This window comes from Gopherus flavomarginatus, chromosome 6 (assembly GCF_025201925.1).
Source record: "Gopherus flavomarginatus isolate rGopFla2 chromosome 6, rGopFla2.mat.asm, whole genome shotgun sequence".
NCBI lineage: Eukaryota > Metazoa > Chordata > Testudines > Testudinidae > Gopherus > Gopherus flavomarginatus.
The window spans coordinates 128,504,734-128,531,117 of NC_066622.1; the positions used below are offsets into that span (position 1 = coordinate 128,504,734).

General features: G+C 39.6%; 1 protein-coding gene across 1 annotated transcript in view; it reads right to left on the bottom strand.

Moving 5' to 3' along the window:
- NHLRC2 (NHL repeat containing 2) overlaps window positions 1-26,384 on the bottom strand; it is a 60,569-nt gene that overhangs the window by 16,237 nt on the left and 17,948 nt on the right. The window contains exons 3-5 of the mRNA XM_050958979.1: window positions 21,767-22,222; window positions 19,223-19,344; window positions 10,549-10,678 (exon numbers count right to left, since the gene is read on the bottom strand). Of these exons, the coding sequence (XP_050814936.1) occupies window positions 10,549-10,678; window positions 19,223-19,344; window positions 21,767-22,222 (708 nt within the window). The remainder of the gene's footprint in view (window positions 1-10,548; window positions 10,679-19,222; window positions 19,345-21,766; window positions 22,223-26,384) is intronic.

The following is a 26,384-nucleotide window of genomic DNA, read 5'->3' on the forward strand; positions in this document are numbered from 1 at the left end:
GCCTCTCCTCTGCTGGGATCAAGATAGGAGTTTCCAAGACTTTGATCAAAGAGAAGGCCACTGAATCTCTCCTGCTCCTCCACATACTCAGCATTTTTATTCAAGCAAAAGTTCCAGAAATAAAGTTAACATGCACATCCATCTATAAGCTGTTGGTGAGTGAGAAGATCTGCCGAACAGTTGAAAAAAACAAAGCACAGAGAATTCTTAAGAGAAGTCTGCCTCTGCCATCATCTTTGATCATAGCTTGTTTTTGAGAGTCTTATTTCCTAATTTCTAGTTTCAAGTGGAAGAGGAATATATTGTAATTATTGTAGAATATGAAGGCATCTTAAAAGTAATTTCTACCACTGTTCTATCTAGATCAGTTAACCAGTTGAGAGAGAAAACACAGCCAACACTGAGTAACCACTATATCATTTAAAAAGCCTGGCTGCTGCATAATATAACTTTCAATGTCTATTTTTGCCCTATAATATTTTAATGAGACTGTTGTATGGACAAGTGTACTGTGGCAAGTGGGAATGATTTCTAATAACTAGAGCCAAATTTGGTAGACAGCTCTCACAGGTTCTTTTCGCTTAGCCCTGCAAGTGAATTACTGGGATGCCTTAACACCACTGTACTTCAGTTTCTCCATCTGAAAAATATGTCAGAGTTGATGCAAAACAATTACAGTCTGTGAAGTGCTTAGAGAAGGTGCTTTGTAAAGTGCCACATGCCATTACTAAACAGTAAATATGCAATTTTACATTTAGCTCCTGAACCACAGCAAGGCTACATTTAAAGTGTCTGATCACAGGTTCTGGAGAATACAGCAGGCAGCCATGATTTAGAGTCAGATAGTCTGTTTATATAGAGCTAGATCTCTGGTTTTGGCACAAGCCCTGTGTATGGGGTGGCATGTACTTGTGCCACCACAGGAGCAGCACAAGGAACAAATTAGGCCTCTATGGAAGGTTATAATTTGCTGCTGGCTACACCCCCAACACTAGCTCTGCTGTACTGGCTGGTGACTTGATGATGGAGCCAAGGCTCCACCTCCCTCTTCCCACTCTCCTCCAGTGTGCATCGGGGAATATCAGATACAGAATATCCACTTGCTTTTTTAAAAGCACTCAGGATTTCAAAAGCTCCCATAGATTTCAGTGAAAGCAGTAAGGCCAACACTGACAGCTTATGAAAATCCAATCTATAAAGTCTAATTCTAATATTGTTCAAATATAGGCATTTCTACTCAATGAAAACTAAAGGTTGAAAAGTGGTATAAACATAATAAAATCTAAACTTTCTTTTCAAATTATATGCCTGTAAAACTCACTAAATGTGTTGCTGAGAAACAAAGAATCAGTATTTAAGTTTTATTAAATATATGAAATATTGGTATAGAGAAATGTCCTTCTCTCCCCAAAGAATGGAGACAGAAGAACTATGAAAAACACTCAACAACTGTAGTCATGCAAGTCAAGTAGTTCTTCCTAGGACAACTATTAGATTAACAATAACAAAAACAAAAACAACAACAACAACAACAACAGGAAACAGGACATGGCAACAGAACAAATGGTTTGGATTATGAAAAACAAGAAAAGATCTCTAGTCTCAAAATTATCATAGAAAAGCAAAACAATTAACATCAGTCGTAGCATATCTGTGGGTATTTTTAAAAGTAAGTCACTTAGTTTGTTATACAGGGCTCTCTGACAGACATATTACAAAAGTTTACTCTTCTTACACGACTGACAGAAAGTGTTCTACTTTAAAGAGGAAGCAATTTAGAAAAAACAACAAAACCAGGAGAGTACATAGAAAGAAGACACCGACAAAAGCAGGGAGGAAACCAAATGCTGAACTAGACTTTACTCTCACTGCAGTTAATGTGATAATACCAAGTACTCCTTATAATCCTTTTATGGTGAGGATTTATTTATTTTCAAAGGCTTTATTATAAAATAATTACCCAATAAAAAGAACAAAGTAATTCTTTTATGATTACACAATTAAACACTACATTCCAATCTATCTTGGAAGGTTTCTCCTTATTTGGGAATGCATAGTTTTATCTCTAGTGCTGTTTGTAATATCAAAGCAGAAGTTTTTCTTGTTAATGTGATATACTTGTATTATAAAGATTCACTAACAAATTAGAGCTTTTGATGCATTATCTCATGAGACAGGATTTGTTTTGCAAAAAAAGAAAATTATACCAACACAGTTTCAAATTGCACTTTCCCCCAAGCAGATCTCCACTTTACTTCTGGAGTTTCTGGGATCCTCCATTTTCCTCTCCTCTATATCCTTACTGTTAAGGGTCTATGGCCCTGATCTTGCAAACATTCATGAACATACTTAACCTTAAGCATGCACTACTATTGACTAAATCACTTAGTAAAGTTAAGCCCATGAATAAGTGATTACTGGATTGGGGCCTGTGTTATAACCACAATTTTTTCAGCAAGGAAGACTGGAAAGGATTTATTTTATAACTAGTCAACAACGATCTCTGTCAGAAAGGATCAGATTCCCAGGATTGTAGCAAATCTCCACTCTCCACTGTCCTGGGACTGCATGCCTACTTCCAGTCTGGAGATAAAGAGGCTGGGAATCAAAGTCATGTCTCTTGGATGACAGCACTAACATTTCCTAACTAGACTGAAGATGGAAAATATTCTTCCCATCTACTCATTTTATTTTTTTTTAAAAAATAGGGTAGAAATCTGTCAGTGCACACATCCCTTGCCAACATATAAGAGGCAAGAAAGAATAACTTTCATGCAGCAGACCGCACTCATGTTTAAGTATATGTAGATGGGCACAATGGGTGAAATCATGGCCCCACTGAAGTCACTGGGAGTTTGGCTGTTAACTTCAATAGGGCCAGGATTTCACCCAACACCTACAAATGACTGGATTATCTCACTGAAGAAAAAAAATATTCCTTAGATCATCCCTCAGCCTGATTCAGATCCAGAGAGAGTAAATCCAGGAAAGATGGCCACAGCTTGAGTCTCTACCATTATGAGTAGGTGGGGATTTTGTGCTTTTTGATTTTTTCTTCGCTGTATTTTAGGAAAGTTAAAATTCCTGTGCTTTTTTCGCATGATAAAACAGCAAAATCACTACATACTGTTTTATCACACACAAAACATCTGTGTGTGTGAAACTGCACAGTTCTTGGAGTGTTCTTTGTTAGTTAAGTGCAGGTGCAGAAAGAGCACAAAGCTTTGCTGCATGTACAAAATACAATTCCTTTTCTTAAATTTCATGGCAACCTATGTTTACACATCTCCACAGGTGCATATGGCCCACTGGAAGAAAAAAAAATTAAGACAAATCCTTGACTTGATGAACTTTCAATCAAAGTTAGACATAAAACAGCAAGGAAAGTCAAACAAGGGTTGCAGATGGGACCAGAGAGGATGAAGATTACAACAGGAACATATAATGCAATATTAATTTTCACTAAAATCTTTACTAGCATAACCAAAGTGGATTAAAAAACAAAATAGAAACCTAACACTGCTTCCTCAAACGTGGAAAGGGTGAAGAGCAGAATCCTTGATTAAGCCCGCTATTAACATCAATATGCAGTAGGGTGACCAGATGTCCTGATTTTGGGGACTTTTTCTTATATAGGCACTTATTACTCCCCACCCCCATCCCGATTTTTCACACTTGCTACGTGGTCACCCTAATATGCAGATCTAGCTCAACACTTCAGTGCTTTGATATTACAGTGATGGGTACTATAGAAAAAATCAAAGATAGACAGCTAAGCAATCTTACATATCTTGTTTGATACTATTTTAAAAATATATTAAAATTATTGAGCAGCAATAACAACAATTTCCCCTTAAACTAGATAGTTAGTATTCCAAAGAACTTTTACCATCAAATTAGAACAACAGAAGATGACTTAAAATCTCTCTAGGAGTTGTCACGCATGTTTATTTTTGGCAGCTATGCATCTGGCATTCACAGTACAGAAAAAAATCCAGAACTTCAAACAGTGCTTAGGAATCTAATTCACAATCAATTTATTAATGCCCACTGGTTAGGTTTTTTAATCACAGTCTGAATATGCTTAACAGAACAAAGTTACTGACTGTGGAAAACAGAATATGCAATCATCATTACATGTACAAATATAATATTTTACAAAGTACATTGCAAATTTTGCAGATTGGGAAATATTAAATTTACCGTTCGTTATGTTTACAACTTTGCTAGAACCAATGTTTCATTTTACTATCAGAAAGGATCATAATCATCCACTTTGTCAAAATTCAGAGAAATCTAAATTATTAGAAATTACAGCTATCAAATTAAGTTTTATAAATTTGTCACTGGAAATTTGCCTTTACAAGTCATTACACGCTATGGAATGAAGTGTTTCCTTGTTATTTCTGTTCAAAAGATCTTTTTTCTAGTAAAAGGCAGTTTTGTAATATTAAAACACCTACGTTTTTCTTGTAACATATTTCTATTATGTACATTTAAATTATTAATGGAACCTAAGGTATTTTAATAACCCCTTAAACATCAATCTTATCCCCTAAACACCATTCTTTTGGCTTGATAAAGAACTGTAAATAGAAGTTAATAGCTTAAATTGATTGCTGTGCAGTTGTTACGAAGTGTATAAGAGTAGCTGACTACTTGACCACACAAAACTTTATTAACTCTGTGCCAAGTTTCTCCTCGATTAGTTTCTCTTCAGATGCCTAAATGGAAAAACATTGCCAATGTAGGAATTATTACACTTGCAGGATGGGGTGGAGAACCCAGGACACAACTTGTTTAGGACATGTGAAAGTTCTCATTATAGCTATTTATTCTTTCCTTCTGTGAGTTTTGTAAGCAAGGCTGAAGACAGCTGTTCCATACATTCAGATAATATGTCCAAGGAAATTACACACTATGAAATCTTTCCAAAACAGTGAAAAATTTCCTGGCTACTCTACTTGTGCATGGCATGATGTTTTGCTGTGACTTTTTTATTCCACTTTCTCAAAAGACCTTTTCTCCTTAAGTACTTTTGATATGGGAAATAAAATCCCCGTGTCACCTTCCACTCATTTGCCCAGCCCTGTCCTCAACTATTGAACAATTTTTAAATTTTGTTCTTCGAAGTATCTGACAGAAAGACCCTTAAGTTTTCCTTTACAAATACATATCTGGGAATTTTGGGATCTCATTCACAAGTACATCTGTAGCCCCTACTGTTACATTCCAATTATATTTCTATTACAAGATCTTCTGTAAATTAGAACACACATTGTGTAATGAGGTCACGAGAAATGTGCGTTTAGAGAGCCTAAAATAGTCAAACTCTGTGATAACAAAGAGCCAAAGTTCAGAGCTTTTTCTGTGCCTTGATGATCCGGGAAATCAAGGAGCATCTGTTAAATAGCATTCAATTATTATCATTGTGTGGAATTATGGGTGAATCATCAAGAATAATTGAGAAAAATTATAGCATCTCCCCTGGAATGCAATTTTTGTAAATAAGCCGTTAACAGAAATATGGAAAAATCTTACATTTCTCTGCCTTTTAAAGGTAATAGAATGTGTACTACTTTAATAAAATACTGCAGTTTCATTTCAATTTGATCCATATAAAATTTACAGCAGTTTGAAGAAAGTACAAACTTCCAAGTAGTTTGCTGAAAGTGCGGTCAACACTTGGTGTTTCTATAAATAGATGCAAATCATGTAGTTCAAGATTGGATTTTGGAATCTAACGCACACAGCTATGTCACTAAACATGGGTCACAGTTCCGTTCCTTCCAGTAAGAATGCAGCTATCAAGAACATTTCGCACTTAGATCAACTGTGCATTTAAGTATCACTTGCTTTCAACAGCCACTGAATAAAAATAGAAGAGAGCTTCAAAAGTACACACAAATTAATACATTTTTAAAGGCATACCCATCCATATGAAAAAATGGGGTGAAATACTACCCCATTTAAGTCAATGGGAGTTTTGTCATTGACTTCAGTGGGGCCAGGATTTAACCCATGAGGTCCACTGAAGAATTATAAAGCAGACTAAGACAACATTTCAATGGACACAGCAATGGAATCAGAAATAAAAACAGGATTTTATCAACTGTTTTCTGTCTTGTCTTCATAAACTCTCTACCTTAAAAAGATATATTTGTTTCAGTTTTCTTCTGGTGGCTCAGCAGTCACTTAACCTCTTTGCCTCAGTTTTTGCCAACTGTAAAATGGGTATACAAAAAGCTAACTAATCTCATAGGGATGTTGTGAGGCCTGATAAACAGGACACTGAGATCCTTGATGAAATGTGGTCCAAGTATCAAGTGATTTGCTTTATCCAGGGCCATTTTAATGCTTTTAGTGTCTGATTGTGTTCAATGCACCTTCCTTCCAGGTCCTGCATAAATCGATCAAGTACTGACACACAGACCATATCGGTGATCCTAGAATAATACCCATTAGTGTATCCATTTCAATTTCTTTTGATTGTCTGATTGTTTGAATGGTTTGTCCCTCTAAATAAAAATTCTGCAGTGTTTTCTACGATGACCAGACCATCTACTACATAGCTTTTCACATTTGAATTTAGAAGTTTGCTTCTTGATATATTGCAAAATAACAGCAAGCACATAGAATTTAAACAGATTTCAGAACAAATTTTGTGAAATGCTTTACTTAAAAACCTAAGGCTACAATCTATGATCCATATATTTGATATAAGACCCCTTTCCTGAATTATCAAGCCACAATTCCACAGTAAGGGCCTGATCCAAAGTCCCTCGGACTTTGGATCAGACTCTAGATCACCTGGAATCCAAACATTGTGAAATGTTATAACTACACACAACCATATACTTCATGTCTTTGTGATGAACATTTTGAAACAGAACTGACCACTAATTGATCTAATGTTGTAAGAGCACCAGTGATATGTCAATATAAACAATGGCATTTTTAAATCAATACAAAATATTTGAAATTGTTTCTGTTCTCTAGCGAAACACACAAGCAATTAAAAAAAAAACTTAGTATAGAAGTCTTTTAATATACTAATGCACGCTATAAATTACTTTACAGAGAAGAATTAATCTCTTAAGACAACAAACTGATATGGAAAAGGCGGTTCACTTTTAAGATGTAACCTTTTTCTTTGAGACTTTGAAAAAGGTCAGCACAAGTTTTTTTATATTGTAAGTGTCTAGTATAATATATACAGAGCTTAAGCATATAAGCCTCTTTTCGCCTGCCTTTCATACCCTGAATATCATGGCTTTTGGCATATAAAAAGAGACTTACAACTGTCTCTTGTTTAAAATCCTATGAAATCTGTATACATATATGCTCTGAAAAAAAAATTCCTTGTGCATCTGGGGCATAGTTATGTTATGTACATACTAGTTTAAGTTAGGTACATCCTACTTAGAGAGGAGAGGCCATGCAGGAAAGTGAAAATGTGTGCTATAGGTAATCTTTATTACATACACTATGCCAGTTAGCAACACAAGTCAAATGAAACAATTCATATTTCATCAACCTTGATTTGCTCATGTAACCCCCAGCTTGCCTGCAGATACTTGCTGCACATGCAAATTAGAGATGGTACAATCTCGTTGGCATTTGGACATGCAGAGAAGTGACTTTTCAAAATCCGGTCCCTTATTTAAACCACCAAATCCACAACATAGACATTAATACATCAATTCCCAATGCACTGTGAACATCAGTTCTGCTTATCTTAACACAGCACACTGAACATCAACAGGACAGCTGAATCTCTGCCTGGAAATGGAACCTCTGTTTCTTTGCCCAGAATATTGAAAATTTCCTACAAAATTGTATTTTATATAGCATTACTTGAATTATGAATATATATATTCTAACATATCAAATCACATATTTTACCACTATTAAAGGGAAGCTGTTTACATTACCTTGTGGTTCCACAAAAGCTTTAGTGTGACACATTTCATCTTATTTCACATTTTAAAATATTATGGTTACAATAGTAATATTTTCTGAACACCATATAAGATAAATCTGAATGTCCTTTACATAGATACATTAGTATAAGTGATAGGACTGTAATGCACACTAGCATCTAAACAGGCAAATATACTCTAAATTATCAAACTATCCTGCCAACTCTGAATTGTTGGATATCAGTCAGTAAGAACTGAAGTCATACAAATGGCACTCATTAAGGGGGACTGGAAATGTAATGCAGAACATTGTCTTTGGATCTTGGTACAAATTTGGGCCCAGCTGGTGATGGATAAAAATTATTACGAGCTGAAAGGCTTTTCAATAGCCTCCGTTAAGCAAAATGAGTTTGTGGTCACTGACCAGTTTCTAGAGAATACGTACCCAAAAACATCACAATTGGTACTCAGTGGCTTCAACAGAGACACCAGAAGACCAGAGGGGCCTAGAAAGGACTATGCTTTCAGCAACAGAGATGGATCTCGAGGTCAGGGTCAAGGTAGAACATCCAGAAAGCAGGCCCTACTGATGTCCCTGCTGTGACTGTTCTGTGTATAGCTAGAAGATTTCAGTCTCCAGGGCTGTCTAGCTGGCACTAGAGAAGCACTAAACATTTTTTAAAAAGGTAAACAAATAAAAAGAGAGAGTATTGATTTAAGTCTAGTAAATATGCATATAAGAGGACAATTGATTGCTAGGACCTAATTCAGTTTGAAAAATCTACACAAGTTTTGAGGTAAGAGCATTTACAAAATCTGGCATATATAAAAATCTGGCAACTGTATCAAGAATCAACCTGTCATGAAGCTAAATACCATGTAGACCTGATTCTCTACCGCCTTTCATTATGTGCAGTCATTTATATTTGTGAAATGTGAAAGTAAAACGCTATCAAATCAGAAGGTGAAAGGCAGTGGAAAATCAGGCACTATATTTTTAATGTGTCAGATGCCTAGGCTGTTATCCACAATTTCTATTCTTGTCTCTCACAAAGAGCCCATCAGTTAATGCCTCATTTAACAATCAATGCTATCTTTAAAAAACAGAAAATAAACAGATTTTGTTGGCACCTGATAGAAACAGAGGCCAGAACCATGAAATAAATTATAAGCAAAATATACACTTGCCTACTGGATATTTCAAACGGCTCCACTAAGCAGCTTAAGTTACACACTGCACAGTTCGAGTCTGTACATATCTGTTTGTCGCAGTTCAGGGTGTCGTATGGTCCCACAAAAGACGATACCCATATAATCAAGACAATTGGCTACTCATTACATCACGTCACAGAAATAAAACAGAATGGCATAACCAGTCAGGATAAAGTTCAGAAGACCACCTCTAGCTACACCACACTTTCCAAGGCAAGGAATTCCTTTCACATTAGTGACTGGACCTTTTGTAGGCAGGTTATTGATGAACCCTAATTATATGGGGAAAACTCTTTGGATAGAAACCACACAGAAAAGAAAGATCATGTAGCACTAATACAGGACAGGCTAAAAAATGCTAATAATACATATGGGTGCAGTTACCTGTCACGCTTCCCAATAACCAAGTCCACTGGTGGTGCTACTCTCCATTATACAGATTTAAGTTCTTTAAAGTCACACTCAGATTGTTTTTCTGGGATATCTGACCCAATGTTAGTACATAGAAAACTTTACTGTCCTGAAAGTATTTGTACTGCGCCCACCAAAGTACTTCTAATTAGAGATATCAGACTCAACTCATACCATTCACGTCACATTCTTGTTTGCCTACACCTTCAAGTTCTGACATTATTTTACAGGCTTATTTAGAAGAAATGCTGGAGTTAGAAGTCAACTTTTTATACCAACTGAATACTGAGGTTCCAAACTTTAAGGTGGTATGAAATATTGGTTTCTAATTGTTATGGATCTTGAAACAGCTGCTGCTAAATCATGTTGGAATAGACACTGAGTGAAAAAGTAAAATATTAAATTACAGTTATGTGATGTCAAACTCAAATGTGTATCAACCTTACTGGGAAAGAAAGTTATATATCTGTGGGAAGTGGAGTTTTTTTTTTTGGTCTTATCAGTTGTGTAGAGCTTTCATTTTTGGCCAGATTAAGAACATAAGAACGGCCATACTGGGTCAGACCAAAGGTCCATCCAGCCCAGTATCCTGTCTACCGACAGTTGCCAATGCCAGATCCTCCACAGGGAGTGAGAGCCTAACATGTAATGATCAAGTGATCTCTCTCCAGCCATCCAGCTCCACCCTCTGACAAACAGAGGCTAAGGACACCATTCCTTACCCATCCTGGCTAATAGTGATTATGACTCCCTCTAGTGTCTGATCCCAGGGATTATTCAGCCTACAAGTCACAAAGTTCTCTTCAGGTAGCAGAGTTTTATGTTTTTATGCTAAAAATCATGGATTTGATACCTGCGGAAAATGGTGGAATCTGTATGTATGAAGCCATCATTCATTAGGCATGATTATGAAAACGGATTGATTTTACATCTAAGAATTAGACAATTAGTAAAAAAAAAAAAATTTAAATGTGCAAAATTTCAAGCTCAATTGATACAATACCTGAACTTCCAAAGATCACATCCCACGGTGAGCTGATGGGCTGCTCCTCTCCTTTTGCTCCACCCTCCTTGTCTGTGCCTTGTATTCCAATGCCTGCTACAGTGTTCACCATCTCTAATTCAAGGTCAATCTAGAAGGGAAAAAAGTAATACATATAATGATTTCATACACGGTGATATTGACTTATTCCTTAGCTAACTGACCTAAATGTCTAAGGCTATATCTACACTGTAGCTGGAGATGTAATTTCCCAGTTGAGTAAACACACCCGTGCTAGCTCTCATCAAGTGAGCACACTAAAAGTAGAAGTACAGCTGTGGTTCTGTGAGTAATAGAATGGGCTAGCCACTCCAAGTATGTGCCTAGGGTTTCAGATCGGACCACTCTCATGGGTGGTTAGCCCAATGCACTACTCATGCCATGGAGGCTTCACTTCTAGTTTTTAACAAGCTAGTTTGATCAGGGCTAGAGTTGATATGTCTACACAAGCTAGGAATTACAGATCTAGCTCCAGAGTAGACTTATCCTAAAGCAGAAAGTCTGCTATGTAACAAGTTGCCTACAGACAGAAATTGATTGCCAATTTGAGTGTCAGGTATTTTACAAGACAATTAACACTTTGCTAAAATTAGGAGACTTATTGAAAAGCCTTAACTTATGTTCCATCTGCACCAAAATGGTAAAATGACCTGTCATGATTAAGTCAAAGCAACTAAAGAAACACATCAATCTTCTTTAGAAAAGTGCATGGGTAAACAATGGATACCTATGTTAGAATTTTATTTTAAAATAAAACAATGTGTTTTAAAAAAATTATATACACACAAAAACATACCATGTATCATAACGTGCACAAAGCAAATGATTCTCTACAATTTACTTAATAAGATGTGCAACTCAGGCTATGTCTACACTACAGATCTTACAGCAGCACAGCTATACCACTGCAGCTGTGCCGCTATAAGGTCTCCTGTGTAGGAGCTCTCGGCTCTATGCCGGCGGGAGAGAGCTGTCCAGACCAGCGCTTTTGTTGGTGAAACTTATATCAGTCAGGCGGGTGATTTTTCACACCCCTGAGCGACCAAACTGCTAGTGTAGACAAAGCTTAATTTATGCCTATTCTTATGAAAAAGAATGTTCTGTTTCATTTCTGCCTTCCAATCCCTTTCTCTCCTCCTGCGTTCATTTTCAATTTTCAGAAAGGATTTTCTGATTCAATCTTCCTCCAATTTGACATTAATTAATCCTGATGATTATGTAAAAAAGGAATAAAGAAGAGTCTGTCTATATGCAATATAACACCACATCTGTACCAATAATTCCACTTTTACATTTGCCTTTTGCAAGCATCAAAAACAACTGAAAGCACATAAAAACAGCTTTTGATTACCTCAGTTCTTTAAAGACTATACTATCGAGGTTCCCCTTTAGAAAAAGGGCAATGGTTAATTATCTAGGAATAACTATGTGCTAAAGCAATAAGTTTCTATAGTATGTAGAAACTGCTTTCATCAGTAAGATTTCATCTTGTTGCTCCCATGAACTTCAACTCCTGGGTCTTCTGAATCAATGGCCTGGTCTACACTACGCGTTTAAACCGAATTTAGCAGCGTTAAACCGGTTTAACCCTGCACCCGTCCACACAACAAGGCCCTTTATATCGATATAAAGGGCTCTTTAAACCAGTTTCTGTACTCTTCCCCGACGAGAAGGGTAGCGCTGAAATCGGTATTGCCATGTCGGATTAGGATTAGTGAGGCTGCAAATCGACGGTATTGGCCTCTGCATTGGCCACAGTGCACCATTGTGACCGTTCTGAAAAGCAATCTGAACTCGGATGCACTGGCCAGGTAGACAGGAAGAGCCCCGCGAACTTTTGAATTTCATTTCCTGTTTGCCCAGTGTGGAGCGCTGATCAGCACAGGTGGCGATGAAGTCCCAAATCCAAAAAGAGCTCCAGCATGGACCGTACGGGAGATACTGGATCTGATCGCTGTGTGGGGAGACAAATCTGTTCTATCACACCTCTGTTACAAAAGACGAAATGCCAAAGCATTTGAAAAAATCTCCAGGCTATGATAGACAGAGGCCACAGCACAGTGCTGTGTGACAAGCATAATGGAAAGCCAAAGAATCAAATGGACGCTCATGGAGGGAGGGAGGGGGTACTGAGGACTCCAGCTATCCCACAGTCTCCAAAAAGCATTTGCATTCTTGGCTGAGCTCCCAGTGCCTGAAGGGTCAAAAACAATGTCCCGGGTGGTTCAGGGTATATGTTGTCAATTTACACCCTTCCCCCCCCCGAAAGAAAAGGGAAAAAAAAGTTTCGCACTTCTTTTCCAATATCATCCTATGTCTACTGCATGCTGCTGGTAGACGGGGTGCTGCAGCGCTGAACAGCAGCGTCCCTTTCCTGGTGGACAGCAGTCTTATTGTACCGTCTGCCATTGTAATCATCAGCCCGTGAGTGCTCCTGGCTGGCCTCGGTGAGGTTGGCCGGGGGCACCTGGGTAAAAATGGGAATGACTCCCAGTCATTCCCGGGAGATGGTACAGAAAGGCTGGTAACCGTCCTCATCATCAACTGGAGGCTCAGCTCTATCAGTCCCCCCCCCCCCCTTTCATGCCTAAAGAAAAGATTCTGTACTGCCTGGACTATCATAGCAGCTGGAGGCTGCCTCCCTCTCATTTTATCTCACTAAAAAGTCAGTGTTTCTTATTCCTGCATTCTTTATTACTTCATCACACAAATGGGGGGACACTGCCACGGTAGCCCAGGAGGGTTGGGGGAGGAGGGAAGCAACGGGTGGGGTTGTTGCAGGGGTACCCCCTAGAATGGCATGCAGTTCATCATTTCTGCGGGATCTCTGGGGCTCTGACACGGAGCGGCTGTGCTCTCTGGTTCTCTAGTACACTTGCCCCACATTCTACGCAGAACTGACTCTATTTTTAGACAAAACATGAAGAAGGGAATGACCTGGGGAGTCATTCCCATTTTTGTCCATGCGCACCCGGCTGACCTCAGCAAGGCCAGCCAGGAGCACCCATGACAGCAGCAGACAGTACAGAATGACTGATAACTGCCATCTCATAGCCAATTTACAATGGCATGGCAGACGGTGCAATAGGGATGGTAACCGTCAGCTAGCTTGCAAAGGTAAATGAATGCTGCTTTGTAGCACTGCAGTACCGCATCTGTCAGCAGCATCCAGTACACATATGGTGACAGTGACAAAAGGCAAAACGGGCTCCATGGTTGCCATGCTATGGCGTCTGCCACGGCAATCCAGGGAAGAAGGGCGCAAAATGATTGTCTGCCGTTGCTTTCACGGAGGAAGAATTGAGTGACGACATTTACCCAGAATCACCTGCGACACTGTTTTTTGCATTGGGATCTCAACCCAGAATTCCAATGGGCGCGGGAGACTGCAGGAACTATGGGATAGCTACAGGATAGCTACCCACAGTGCAACGCTCTGGAAATCGACATTAGCCTCGGTACATGGACGCACACCGCCGAATTAATGTGCTTAGTGTGGCCACATGCACTCGACTTTATACAATCTGTTTTACAAAACTGGTTTATGTAAAATCGGAATAATCTCGTCGTGTAGACATACTCAATCACAGGTCAAATCCAAGATCCAAACCACAAATTTAAGGAAGATTGCATTTACAACAGCATAACCCTTCACTTAAGAACCGGGGGGAGATCTGAGTCTATAAATTCACAGGACCGTGTGCTTAGCTGGCAGTTGGAGGCGGAGCTACCAAGGAAGGTTTGAAAGCTAGAAGCCTCTGGTAATTGGCTGAGCCTTAACCAGTGGGCGGGGCATTCACTCAGGCCAGGGCTTCATAAAGCTGTGCACAAGTGACCAGGGAGCTTAGCGACCAGGAGCTGCTAACAGGGAGTTTCGCAAGGGAGTTTGGAAGGGGAGTAGGAAGGGAGTGGGGGTCCCTTGTCCGTCTCATCTGTGACCCATTGGTCCCCTGAACCTATAAACCAAGCCACATCCAAAACCTTTCTGTTTAAAGCAGAGCAGAGTGGACAGGAAGCTGCAGATGGGACTTTGAGAGAGATTGACAGAGGGAGGCTTACGATGGTGAGGAGGAGGACCCGCAACACCTGTGGCAGCACTGCTTCTGTCTCCTCCACCTGCGCCTGTAGCCAGACAGAGCACCAAAGCATGGATGCTTTTACCCAGATTCTGGTGTGGGCTTGCAAAGACTGTAACTTGCAATTTCCACTTACTGATATCCAGGCTGGGGGTGGCATCCAATGTGCAAGGTGCCTACTGGTGGAATCTCTCAGGCAGCAGGTGGGAGAGCTACAGAAGGAGGTGGCTAGGCTGAGGAACATCCGTATCCACGAGCAATTCCTGGACAGTATCCATGTGGAGACAGCTGACGTAGCTGTCCCAGTTCACAGGACTACTGACACACCAGTGGAGGAGGAGATGGCTCAGGGTGGACACTGGCAGCTGGTTACTTCTGGCAGCAGGCAGTGCTCCACCCCTGCTGCAAACCCTCCTGCTGTGGTAATAGATAACCGTTATGCTCTTCTTGATACAGGAGAGAAGGAATCACCCCCAACAGTTAAGAAGGGGAAGCCTCGTACCCCTAAGGCTGGGAGGTCTGCTGCCACCACTGATAATAAGAAACGTAGGGTAGTGGTGGTTGGAGACTCTCTGCTGAGGGGGACGGAGACACCCATCTGTCGCCCTGACCGTTCATCCCGGGAGGTATGCTGCCTGCCAGAGGCCCGTATCCGAGATGTTACAGAGCCATTGTCGAGGATTATCCGGCCTTCTGACTACTACCCCATGCCACTCATCCATGTGGGCACAAATGATACTGTGAGGTGTGACACTGAGCAGATCAAGAGTGACTACAGGGCTCTGGGAGTACGGGTTAAGGAGTTTGGAGCGCAGGTGGTATTCTCTTCGATTCTTCCTGTCGAAGGTAGGGGCCCGGGCAGATACAGATGCATCGTGGAGGTGAATGCCTGGCTGCGAAGATGGTGTCACCAGGAGGGCTTTGGCTTCCTGGACCACGGGATGCTATTCGAGGAAGGACTGCTAGGCACAGATGGCGTTCACCTTTCTAGGAGGGGAAAGGCCTTATTTGCGCACAGACTGGCTAACCTAGTAAGGAGGGCTTTAAACTAGGTTCGACGGGGACAGGTGAGCAAAGCCCACAGGTAAGTGGGGAACAAGACCTGGGAGATGGGTTGGAAACAGGAGGGAGCACGGGATATAATGGCAGAGAGAAAGGAGGGTCAGGGCAAAGCTGGGAGGCAAGATCAAACCAGTATCTTAGATGCCTATATACAAATGCAAGAAGTATGGGTAATAAGCAGGAAGAACTGGAAGTGCTAATAAATAAATACAACTATGACATTGTTGGCATTACTGAGACTTGGTGGGATAATACACACGACTGGAATGTTGGTGTGGATGGGTATAGTTTGCTCAGGAAGGATAGACAGGGGAAAAAGGGAGGAGGTGTTGCCTTATATATTAAAAATGTACACACTTGGACTGAGGTGGAGATGGACATAGGAGATGGAAGTGTTGAGAGTCTCTGGGTTAGGCTAAAAGGGGTAAAAAACACGGGTGATGTCGTGCTGGGAGTCTACTACAGGCCACCTAATCAGGTGGAAGAGGTGGATGAGGCTTTTTTCAAACAACTAACAAAATCATCCAAAGCCCAAGATTTGATGGTGATGGGGGACTTCAACTATCCAGATATATGTTGGGAAAATAACACCGCGGGGCACAGACTATCCAATAAGTTCCTGGACTGCATTGCAGACAACTTTTTATTGCAGAAAGTTGAAAAAGCTACTAGGGGGGAAGCTGTTCTAGACTTGATTTTAACAAATAGGGAGGAACTTGTTGAGAATTTGAAAGTAGAAGGAAGCTTGGGTGAAAGTGATCATGAAATCATAGAGTTTGCAATTCTAAGGAAGGGTAGAAGGGAGTACAGCAAAATAGAGACAATGGATTTCAGGAAGGCGGATTTTGGTAAGCTCAGAGAGCTGATAGGTAAGGTCTCATGGGAATCAAGACTGAGGGGAAAAACAACTGAGGAGAATTGGCAGTTTTTCAAAGGGACGCTATTAAGGGCCCAAAAGCAAGCTATTCCGATGGTTAGGAAAGATAGAAAATGTGGCAAAAGACCACCTTGGCTTAACCACGAGATCTTGCGTGACCTACAAAATAAAAAGGCGTCATATAAAAAATGGAAACTAGGTCAGATCACAAAGGACAAATATAGGCAAATAACACAGGAATGCAGAGGCAAGATTAGAAAGGCAAAGGCACAAAATGAGCTCAAACTAGCTATGGGAATAAAGGGAAACAAGAAGACTTTTTATCAATACATTAGAAGCAAGAGGAAGACCAAGGACAGGGTAGGCCCACTGCTCAGTGAGGAGGGGGAAACAGTAACGGGAGACTTGGAAATGGCAGAGATGCTTAATGACGACTTTGTTTCGGTCTTCACTGAGAAGTCTGAAGGAATGTCTAATATAGTGAATGCTTACGGGAAGAGGGTAGATTTAGAAGATAAAATAAAAAAGAGCAAGTAAAAAATCACTTAGAAAAGTTAGATGCCTGCAAGTCACCAGGGCCTGATGAAATGCATCCTAGAATACTCAAGGAGTTAATAGACGAGGTATCTGAGCCTCTAGCTATTATCTTTGGGAAATCATGGGAGATGGGGGAGATTCCAGAAGACTGGAAGGGGGCAAATATAGTGCCCATCTATAAAAAAGGAAATAAAAACAACTCAGGAAACTACAGACCAGTTAGTTTAACTTCTGTGCCAGGGAAGATAATGGAGCAGGTAATTAAAGAAATCATCTGCAAACACTTGGAAGGTGGTAAGGTGATAGGGAATAGCCAGCATGGATTTGTAAAGAACAAATCGTGTCAAACTAATCTGATAACATTCTTTGATAGGATAACGAGCCTTGTGGATAAGGGAGAAGCGGTGGATGTGATATACCTAGACTTTAGTAAGGAATTTGATACGGTCTCGCATGATATTCTTATAGATAAACTAGGAAAGAACAATTTAGATGGGGCTACTATAAGGTGGGTGCATAACTGGCTGGATAACCGTACTCAGAGAGTAGTTATTAATGGCTCCCAATCCTGCTTGAAAGGTATAACAAGTGGGGTTCCGCAGGGGTCTGTTTTGGGACCGGCTCTGTTCAATATCTTCATCAACGATTTAGATGTTGGCATAGAAAGTACGCTTATTAAGTTTGCGGACGATACCAAACTGGGAGGGATTGCAACTGCTTTGGAGGACAGGGTCAAAATTCAAAATGATCTGGACAAATTGGAGAAATGGTCTGAGGTAAACAGGATGAAGTTCAATAAAGATAAATGCAAAGTGCTCCACTTAGGAAGGAACAATCAGTTTCACACATACAGAATGGGAAGAGACTGCCTAGGAAGGAGTATGGCAGAAAGAGATCTAGGGGTCATAGTAGACCACAAGCTTAATATGAGTCAACAGTGTGATACTGTTGCAAAAAAAGCAAACGTGATTCTGGGATGCATTAACAGGTGTGTTGTAAAGAAGACACGAGAAGTCATTCTTTCGCTTTACTCTGCGCTGGTTAGGCCTCAACTGGAGTATTGTGTCCAGTTCTGGGCACCGCATTTCAAGAAAGATGTGGAGAAATTGGAGAGGGTCCAGAGAAGAGCAACAAGAATGATTAAAGGTCTTGAGAACATGACCTATGAAGAAAGGCTGAAGGAATTGGGTTTGTTTAGTTTGGAAAAGAGAAGACTGAGAGGGGACATGATATCAGTTTTCAGGTATCTAAAAGGGTGTCATCAGGAGGAGGGAGAAAACTTGTTCACCTTAGCCTCCAATGATAGAACAAGAAGCAATGGACTTAAACTGCAGCAAGGGAGATTTAGGTTGGACATTAGGAAAAAGTTCCTAACTGTCAGGGTAGTTAAACACTGGAATAGATTGCCTAGGGAAGTTGTGGAATCTCCATCTCTGGAGATATTTAAGAGTAGGTTAGATAAATATCTATTAGGGATGGTCTAGACAGTATTTGATTCTGCCATGAGGGCAGGGGTCTGGACTCGATGACCTCTCAAGGTCCCTTCCAGTCCTAGAGTCTATGAGTCTATATTGAGAATCCGAGATTTATTATAACGTAAATGATTACTTGTGGCTTGTTACTTTATTGTATACCTATACAAAAACTATGAGACTCACTCTACCACAGCGCCACAGTACTTGTACTGTACATAAGAATCTGATGTTAGAGTTTTAACTTGAAATGAAGGGAAAACAATTTCCATATTCATTACGCAAATCAGGGATTTGTCAGGACAAATCATCATGTATGCATCGTTTTACTATAAAAAATTTCATGGCACACAATATTTCAATTATTATTGCACATTTTCCATTAGGAAAGTATTACATTGCTGTCATTAAGAGTTTTTAAGTATTTAAATATAGCAAAAGTGAACATCATTCCTTTAAAAACAAATTGGGCAAAAATACTGGGGCAAATTATACTCTCAGTTACACAGCAGAATTTGTGAATAATTTCTTTGATGTCAATTTTCATCTGTGCAACTGGGAACAGAACTTGCACTGTTATCCTTTAACTTGCTTTTAAATGAAAATTTTACCTTTCTAATCAGATGGTTTTCTGTATCAGCAACATAAATAATGTTATTCTTTATAGCCACCCCCTGTGGGGAATTGAATGCTGCCTCTGAAAATCTTCCATCTTTTCTCCCACTGTTTGGTCCTAAACATGAAACAAACCAATGAAGAGAATAAGATTTCACATCACAAAAAAGGAAAATAGTAAGCAAGCACATCTACAATTATTTTACAGATTTAAGCATTTTCCAGAAGGTGCTTTTGCAGCTCTGCATACAGCTCAGTTATTTTTTAGAACTATTCTGTATAGTTTCATTTCAGAATCACCTTGCTGTGCAACAGCAATGACACAATTCTATATCCTGACATTTTTTCTCTCCAGTTCTAGCCATACATGGGTTCTCCGTTCAAGCAACATTAACAACAGAAGTCTTTTATTGCGATTCTAAATTGCTCCTCTTTTCTTGGACTAAGACAGACACAATTTCAGAAAATCCACCACTCAGTATTTTAGCCCTGGTTACATCAAAGCAAATTAGCTGCAAACATTTTAACTTCATTACTTTTATTTACTTCAGTTATTTAGTGTTCTGGATAAGCTTTAAAGCAAAGTAATGTTCAGCTAGCAAAAACAGTTCTTGATCGAAAATTATTAGCAAAAAACAGGTATGGAACTGCATGTAAAGGGCAGCATGAAGAATGGATCTAGTTAGCCTTCTAGACAGCACGACAAGGAGAGAGAAGACCATCAGGATCTACATAAAGAACTGTAAATGTAAGCATCATATCTTACAATGAGGGACAGAGTATATTGTAAAATGAATTAGCTGCAGCTGTCACAGGAAGATATTTAGACTTATGAACTATTAAGTTTGCATCACGATCTATGACGCAAATTAAGTTATTTTCACCTCAGTAGATACCAACTCTTATTACTGAATTATAGTCTTCGCTACATTGTTTTCTGCCCACAGCTCTTTTACTGAGTCACTGAAATACACAAATCACTATTAACTTTTACATATAAATTGCAAGATGACAGTCTAGGGTTTACAGATAGCAAATACAGGATGTGACAATGTCAAATTTAATTAGTTATGCAAAATCAAGCTCAAAAAGTACTTGGATGCAAGACCTCTCGGGGACTGCGCAGGATGTGACAAGTGGTCTTACTAATTAAATACACAGTACTCTCCCCTTTGAATCACTAGTGAATGGCTAACCCAACATCATATTAAGGAATACTTTGCAGTTAGAGATGCCATAAGAATTCACATAACACCTCTGCTGCTGTGGAAGGTGCTAACGCTGGTGTCCTGATTAGATTTTTTACTTGAACAATTATGTTCTGCATACTTAATCTGCTGTCATTCAACTAATAAGGTTCCTGTTTTAAAAACTGTAGTATTGCTGGCATTGTTTTAATAACTGAAACATCCTACAATGAAGCAGGTGTTATTAAATGGCAGATGAACTGAAATAATCCATATATACACACAGAGGGCCTTGTCCAAAACTCACTGATGTTAATTGGAAACTTTCCCTTAACTTTAAGGGTTTCGCATCAGACCCATAGCAAAATTTGTCAATAGTGGTTGTCAGCAGGATGGCTTATAATTGGGCTGTTATAACAGGAATATGCTTAATATAGTTATGACCAAAGAACCTATGAGATGCAATCACTACTCACTTTTTTTTGTGTAAGATTATAACAAAAAAAGCATATAAGTGGTGCAGAAGAATGATTAGGTCTGTGTGGTGAACAAAAGAGAAAGCCGAACACTTTTAAAGAGACATTAAAAAGTGCCTTTGCTACCCAGGCTATCTTAGCAAATAAATTTAAATATATAGTTTAATTCTCACTTTTGCATTCTTGCTTTGACAATTGTTTCTTGTCAATTTCTAGACTTTCAGGTTCCTATACAACAGTACAAGACTTCAATTAATTTGTTGCAGACACGTCATTAGATTGTTAAAGAGCAATGCTCCTAGGGAATCCCTAGTTAGCAGCTGGCCCCAGGATCCCACTAATAAGAAAGGGTTCGTCAGCATTGCATTGTCAGTGGACTGAGTGAGGTGTTCGTGTCTCGCCTCATCTCCCTGGCTCACCCACCCCCTTGCAGCGGATTCTGTCTTTATGGTGTCAGGGAAGGAGCGACACAGTACCTGCTTTGTAGATGTACAGCACCATGTACACAAAGCGATCTATAACTAGTCATTGTCTGTGCAGATTCTATACTCTGCTATCTATACTGCATGTTGAAATTAATATAAAAATGTCAAAATTACTGAAACAATTAGAAACATGAGGCAATTAGAAACATGAATACAAGTGTATTCATGGAGTCTCTCACATAGATTTGTTCTAAAAGTTATTTTACTATCCAAAAAAATATTTAAAGGGGAGTTTTAAGCAAAATGCTTAAACAAAATAGTTGAAAAAAAATCAGTAATTAGTTTCAAATGTCTACAATATGCTGAGCGCTGAACACAAAGAATGCACAGACTTCTCTGAAGAGCCTATGCTCTAAAATAACATGATTCTGAGAAATTTCTGTAAATCTTACCTCCAATGGTGTGTAGGATTTGCCCATTTTTCCTGACAACCAAAATCCTGTGATGTCCGGTATCTGCTATCACGAGTCTATCTCCTGAATTGTCTACAGTCACTTTGCCAGGAAACAGCAAGGGAGAAGAAGGTAGAGAGTCTTTGTACAATTTTATTCCAATTTTGTGATCTGTGATTTGTCCTTTCTCTTTGTAGAACTTTAGAGCAATAGAAGTAAATAAAAATAATTGATCTTTGTGTCCCTCTCCAACAAGAGAAAACAGCATATTTCCACGAGGCCCAAGAATGACCAGAGTTGGCCAGCAAGACACTTCCAGCTCATGCCAAAGTGTTGCATCAGCATCATTTACAACAGGGTGAGTAATGTTATATCTAAGAACAGCACTTTTAATGTTATTGAGAACCTTTTCGTTTGGAAACTTCGCTGAATGGACACCAACAACAAGAAGACCATCTGAAAGAAAAAATAAAAGAGTCTTGCATTGAAACATGCCTGCATCCAAATAAGAGTTTGAATAAGAGATTAAAAACAAAGTACAATGCTAAATCACGACATGTCTGATTTCATTACAAAGTGAAAGAAGTGTGATATAAGTTAAATAAAATAAAGATCACAGCTGAATACAATAATGGCTGCACAACCTATCCATTAATACTAAGTACTGTGGTTTACAAGTAAGATTTCAGTAAAGTTTAGATGCTATTATTTCCCAAGCTGGTTAAGATTTAGTGCATCAAAAATGTTCTTGATTTGCTTGGACCCCTTCACAAGTAATAATATGGAGATGCTAATGGTTCCACTGAAATTTAAAATTTTCTCAAGCATCCGTCTCATCAACATATTACATTTAATTCTACTGCACAGCTTTTCTCCTTTAGAAAAATACAGTAATGGAAAACTACATTCTAAAACTGGTAATCAAACTTACCACAGAAATCTGGAACTAGTAAGTAGAATATAAATAATTATTTGAAAGTTATCATGAAATAATGGGAGATTGAGTTACTACAGCATTCAATGTTTCAACAAAAACATTAGAAGCACATTACAACAAGCCAGATATGAAACTTTTCACGTATTTCATTTTAGGGAGGATTAACAGAGTCATAGAAATCAGCTAAAAAACCCAAACTGCTCTGATTTTCCCCATAAGAAAAAGAGAGGATAACAGCCTTGATAGCCTAAGAGAAAAGGTTCCATATAAGTGAATAGTATTATTATAATTCAAGTAATGTATACCAGCAGCCAACCTAGGGCATCCATAAATAAGATGGAAACAATCAGCTAGTCACCTTCCTCAAGTTCCTTGACTACTTTTTCTCTGCTTTCATAAAATTCAAAGCAATTCTTAATTTCTAGTTAATTTCCTTTTCGTGACAAAGGTTAAAATTTACTTAGTTTTATTATGCTTGGCACTTATGGACGCTGCTCCTCTCCTGCCAGAAAGTAAGAGGAAGAAGCTTCACTTCTCCTTTTAGCAATCTTCCAAGGAACAAAGCAGAGACTATTTAATTTTCTATTTATCATATTTTGGCAAGGAGAAACCAGAACTGTCTCAGAAGGATTAATCGATATTAGTGTCCAAGATTCATTGCGTACCTTTATTATGTATCATTTCTTTTAAATTGCAGGACACAACTTTATATATATATATATATATATATATAACATAAAAGAAATGAAAGCACAGTACTATCTGTAGTATTTAGTTTGTGGGACAGTGGTACATCCTAGTTAAGGTTTTATATTGTGTTTTGGGGAGAGATTATGCTGTTATATTAAAGAAATTTAACTGTGTATGTGACATAATGATATTTCCTAATCTTTCCTAGCAAAGTCCTAGAGTGCTATTAGCTATAACTATATTTTTATGTTATACATAAATAATTCATAAGCTCTGTTCTTCCTAACCTTACAGATCTGAGAGGAACAGATCAGATTGTCTGAACCACATCCCACACTAAATTCTGGAATTAGTCCGTTTCCCAGATTGAGCTGCTCACAGCTATAATCCCATTTAATCTCCCATTCCTTTTCTTGAATGGAGCAAAGCTACATCAACTAGGCAGTTGTATAAAGCTACCACTTGATAAGAAATCAGAATTTTTAATACAATGGAAAACCTTAGCAAAGCATAATATTGCCAGTACTTTTCCAAGATCACTCATGCTTCTGGATAGTGTAAGTGTTCTGGAACCATAAATAACATCTGGAATCTCTCAACCTCAGTATTCAAGTACAGTAGATGCTAATTTGCAGCAACATCTTGTAAGAGCAACCGCCGTTTACGAGTAACATTTCCCCATGGAAGACTTTTCCCTCCTGTGAATTGTCCACTTAGTAACAGCAACATATCCACCACATAAGAGCAACATTGGTCACGTTGTGATGTCACATCCAAAGAGAAGAGATTGGGGGGCATGTAGGGGCACTGTCCCCCTCAAACTGCATCTTTCCACTCCCCTTCGAACCCTAGCCCTTCAGTGCAGCTCCAGGGCAAACAACTCCATTCACTTGGCCTCCCTGATAGAGCCTGCATGGAGAGCATGTGTAGGAAGAGTTTGGGGAGACGGATTTTTGGGGGGAGGAGGGGAAGCTGGGGTTGGGAGAGCAGCAGAGGCACAGCTGGAAGGCTTCCTCCTCCTTTCCTCAGCATCTGCCTTGCAGGCAGTGGAGTATGTGCATGCTGCTATTTTGCACTGGGAAGTATTGGGAACCACCGTGCATTGAGCTATCCTCTCCAACTTGATTGCCGGTGGAGGGCTCTGGGTGTGCTGTTTTGCAGTGGAGGATCAGGGAACCCCCTACCCTGGGGCACTGACCAGTCCCCACTGTCCATTCTAGGAGCCACTCCCTGCTCCATTGCAGGCTGTGCACAGTACACTCCCCATCCACCCATCCCTCGCCAGAGTGCAGCACGAAGGGTCAAATTCAAGAGAATTGACAATTTTTTTGTATTCTTTTCTTCATCTGATGTCAACTTTTCTTTTTACCATGCATACAGAAAAAGTTTATTACACCAGAGATTCCAGGCACACCACTGCCAATTTGTATTATTCCTTTAGGAGATAGTAGCATTCAGGAAGTCGAGCGTCTCTGTGCTGAGCCTTCAGATTCAAGGCTCTCCTTATCCACACTCCTAGCCATGTATAAACAGGAGCAGGGAGAGGGAGAAAGTGGCAAATGAAGTCACCTCAAGAGCAGAGCTACCAACTTCGATTACTAAGCAGCTTGCTTCTCAGGTGAATTCTCTGTGGTTCACCAGATGGGACTCCTAATCTGAAGGACCTGAGTAAATTTGTCCGACTGGGATTATAGCTCAAGAGTATGAAGACCTCCTATAGTGCTTGGGTGGGAGCCATGGATGGGGTGGGGTGGGGGAAAAACAGAAGCTGAAAGGCTTTTGCCCTTCCCGCATCTCCTCTCTCTCTCTCTCTCTCCTTGTGAATATACTGTGTAACAATCAATCAAGCATGCTTGCGCATGCACAAAACACACAAACATGTTTTTAAACTCTTATACCATTGACAAATCACCAGGTCACCCAAAGGCACATTAGCGACCAAGACATCAACACCCTGCCAAGATTTCACGTTTCTAAGCTTGCATGTTTTTTTTAAAAATAATGAAAAAAATATTTCATTCTGGAAAATAGTTGAAAATTTTGGCTCAGATTTTAAGAAGTTCTTGAACCCTGAACACCTGCCAAAATTTCAGCCTAACAGGTAAAAGGGAAAGTGTTAAGGAAACAAAAACTCTCTCTCTGAATAGAAATGTTTATTCAACCTGAATATAGATGTCACTCTGCTTCTTATAGTATAACTGCATTATGCAGTGGTGGTAAATCAGGTGGAGTGATAGTAAATAATGAAAGAGTACATGGCAGTGGGGAATATTTTGTAAAGTACATGTTTCTGGGTAGGTGGGAGAAGGGAATTTAGTGGACTCCACTGACACACATTTTTAAGTTTTTAGTCCGCGTATACTGAAGTCAGTAGCAATGTAAACACTGCAACTGGGAGCGTGCCTCCCTGCCTGGGTAAGCAAACTCTTGTGCTAGCTCTGCTCAAACTACTATACTAAAAGTAAGTGTGGATGTTGTAGCAGGCGGTGACTTGGGCTAGCCGCTTCAGTCCAAGCCCATCAGACTGCTAGGGATTGAACTAGGGTGGCCAGCCCAAGCCACTGCCCTGAGACAACATCCACAGAGTTATTTTTAGTGTGCTAGGTAGTACAGGGCTAGCATATCTGTCTACCTGAGCTGGGTGCTCCCAGCTGCAGTGTTGATATACGCTCATGGGAAGTCCTACTGGGTAAGTGTCTAACTGCACAGATCTGATTTCAGAATCAGAGCCCTACTCCTTCTACTTGCCATTGCAAGGTAGTTTCCTTCAATGGGGATGGATGGACTCGATAAGTGCCCTGTTCTATTCATTCCCTCTGAAGCATCTGGCATTGGCTACTGTCAGAAGACAGGATATGGGGCTGGACAGACCACTGGCCTGATCCAATATAGCCATTCTTCAGATGTTTTCTAGTACGTTGTCCAGTCTTACTTTAAATGTCTCATATAATAGGGTTTCCCACACTTATCATAGGTGACTATTCAACAGTA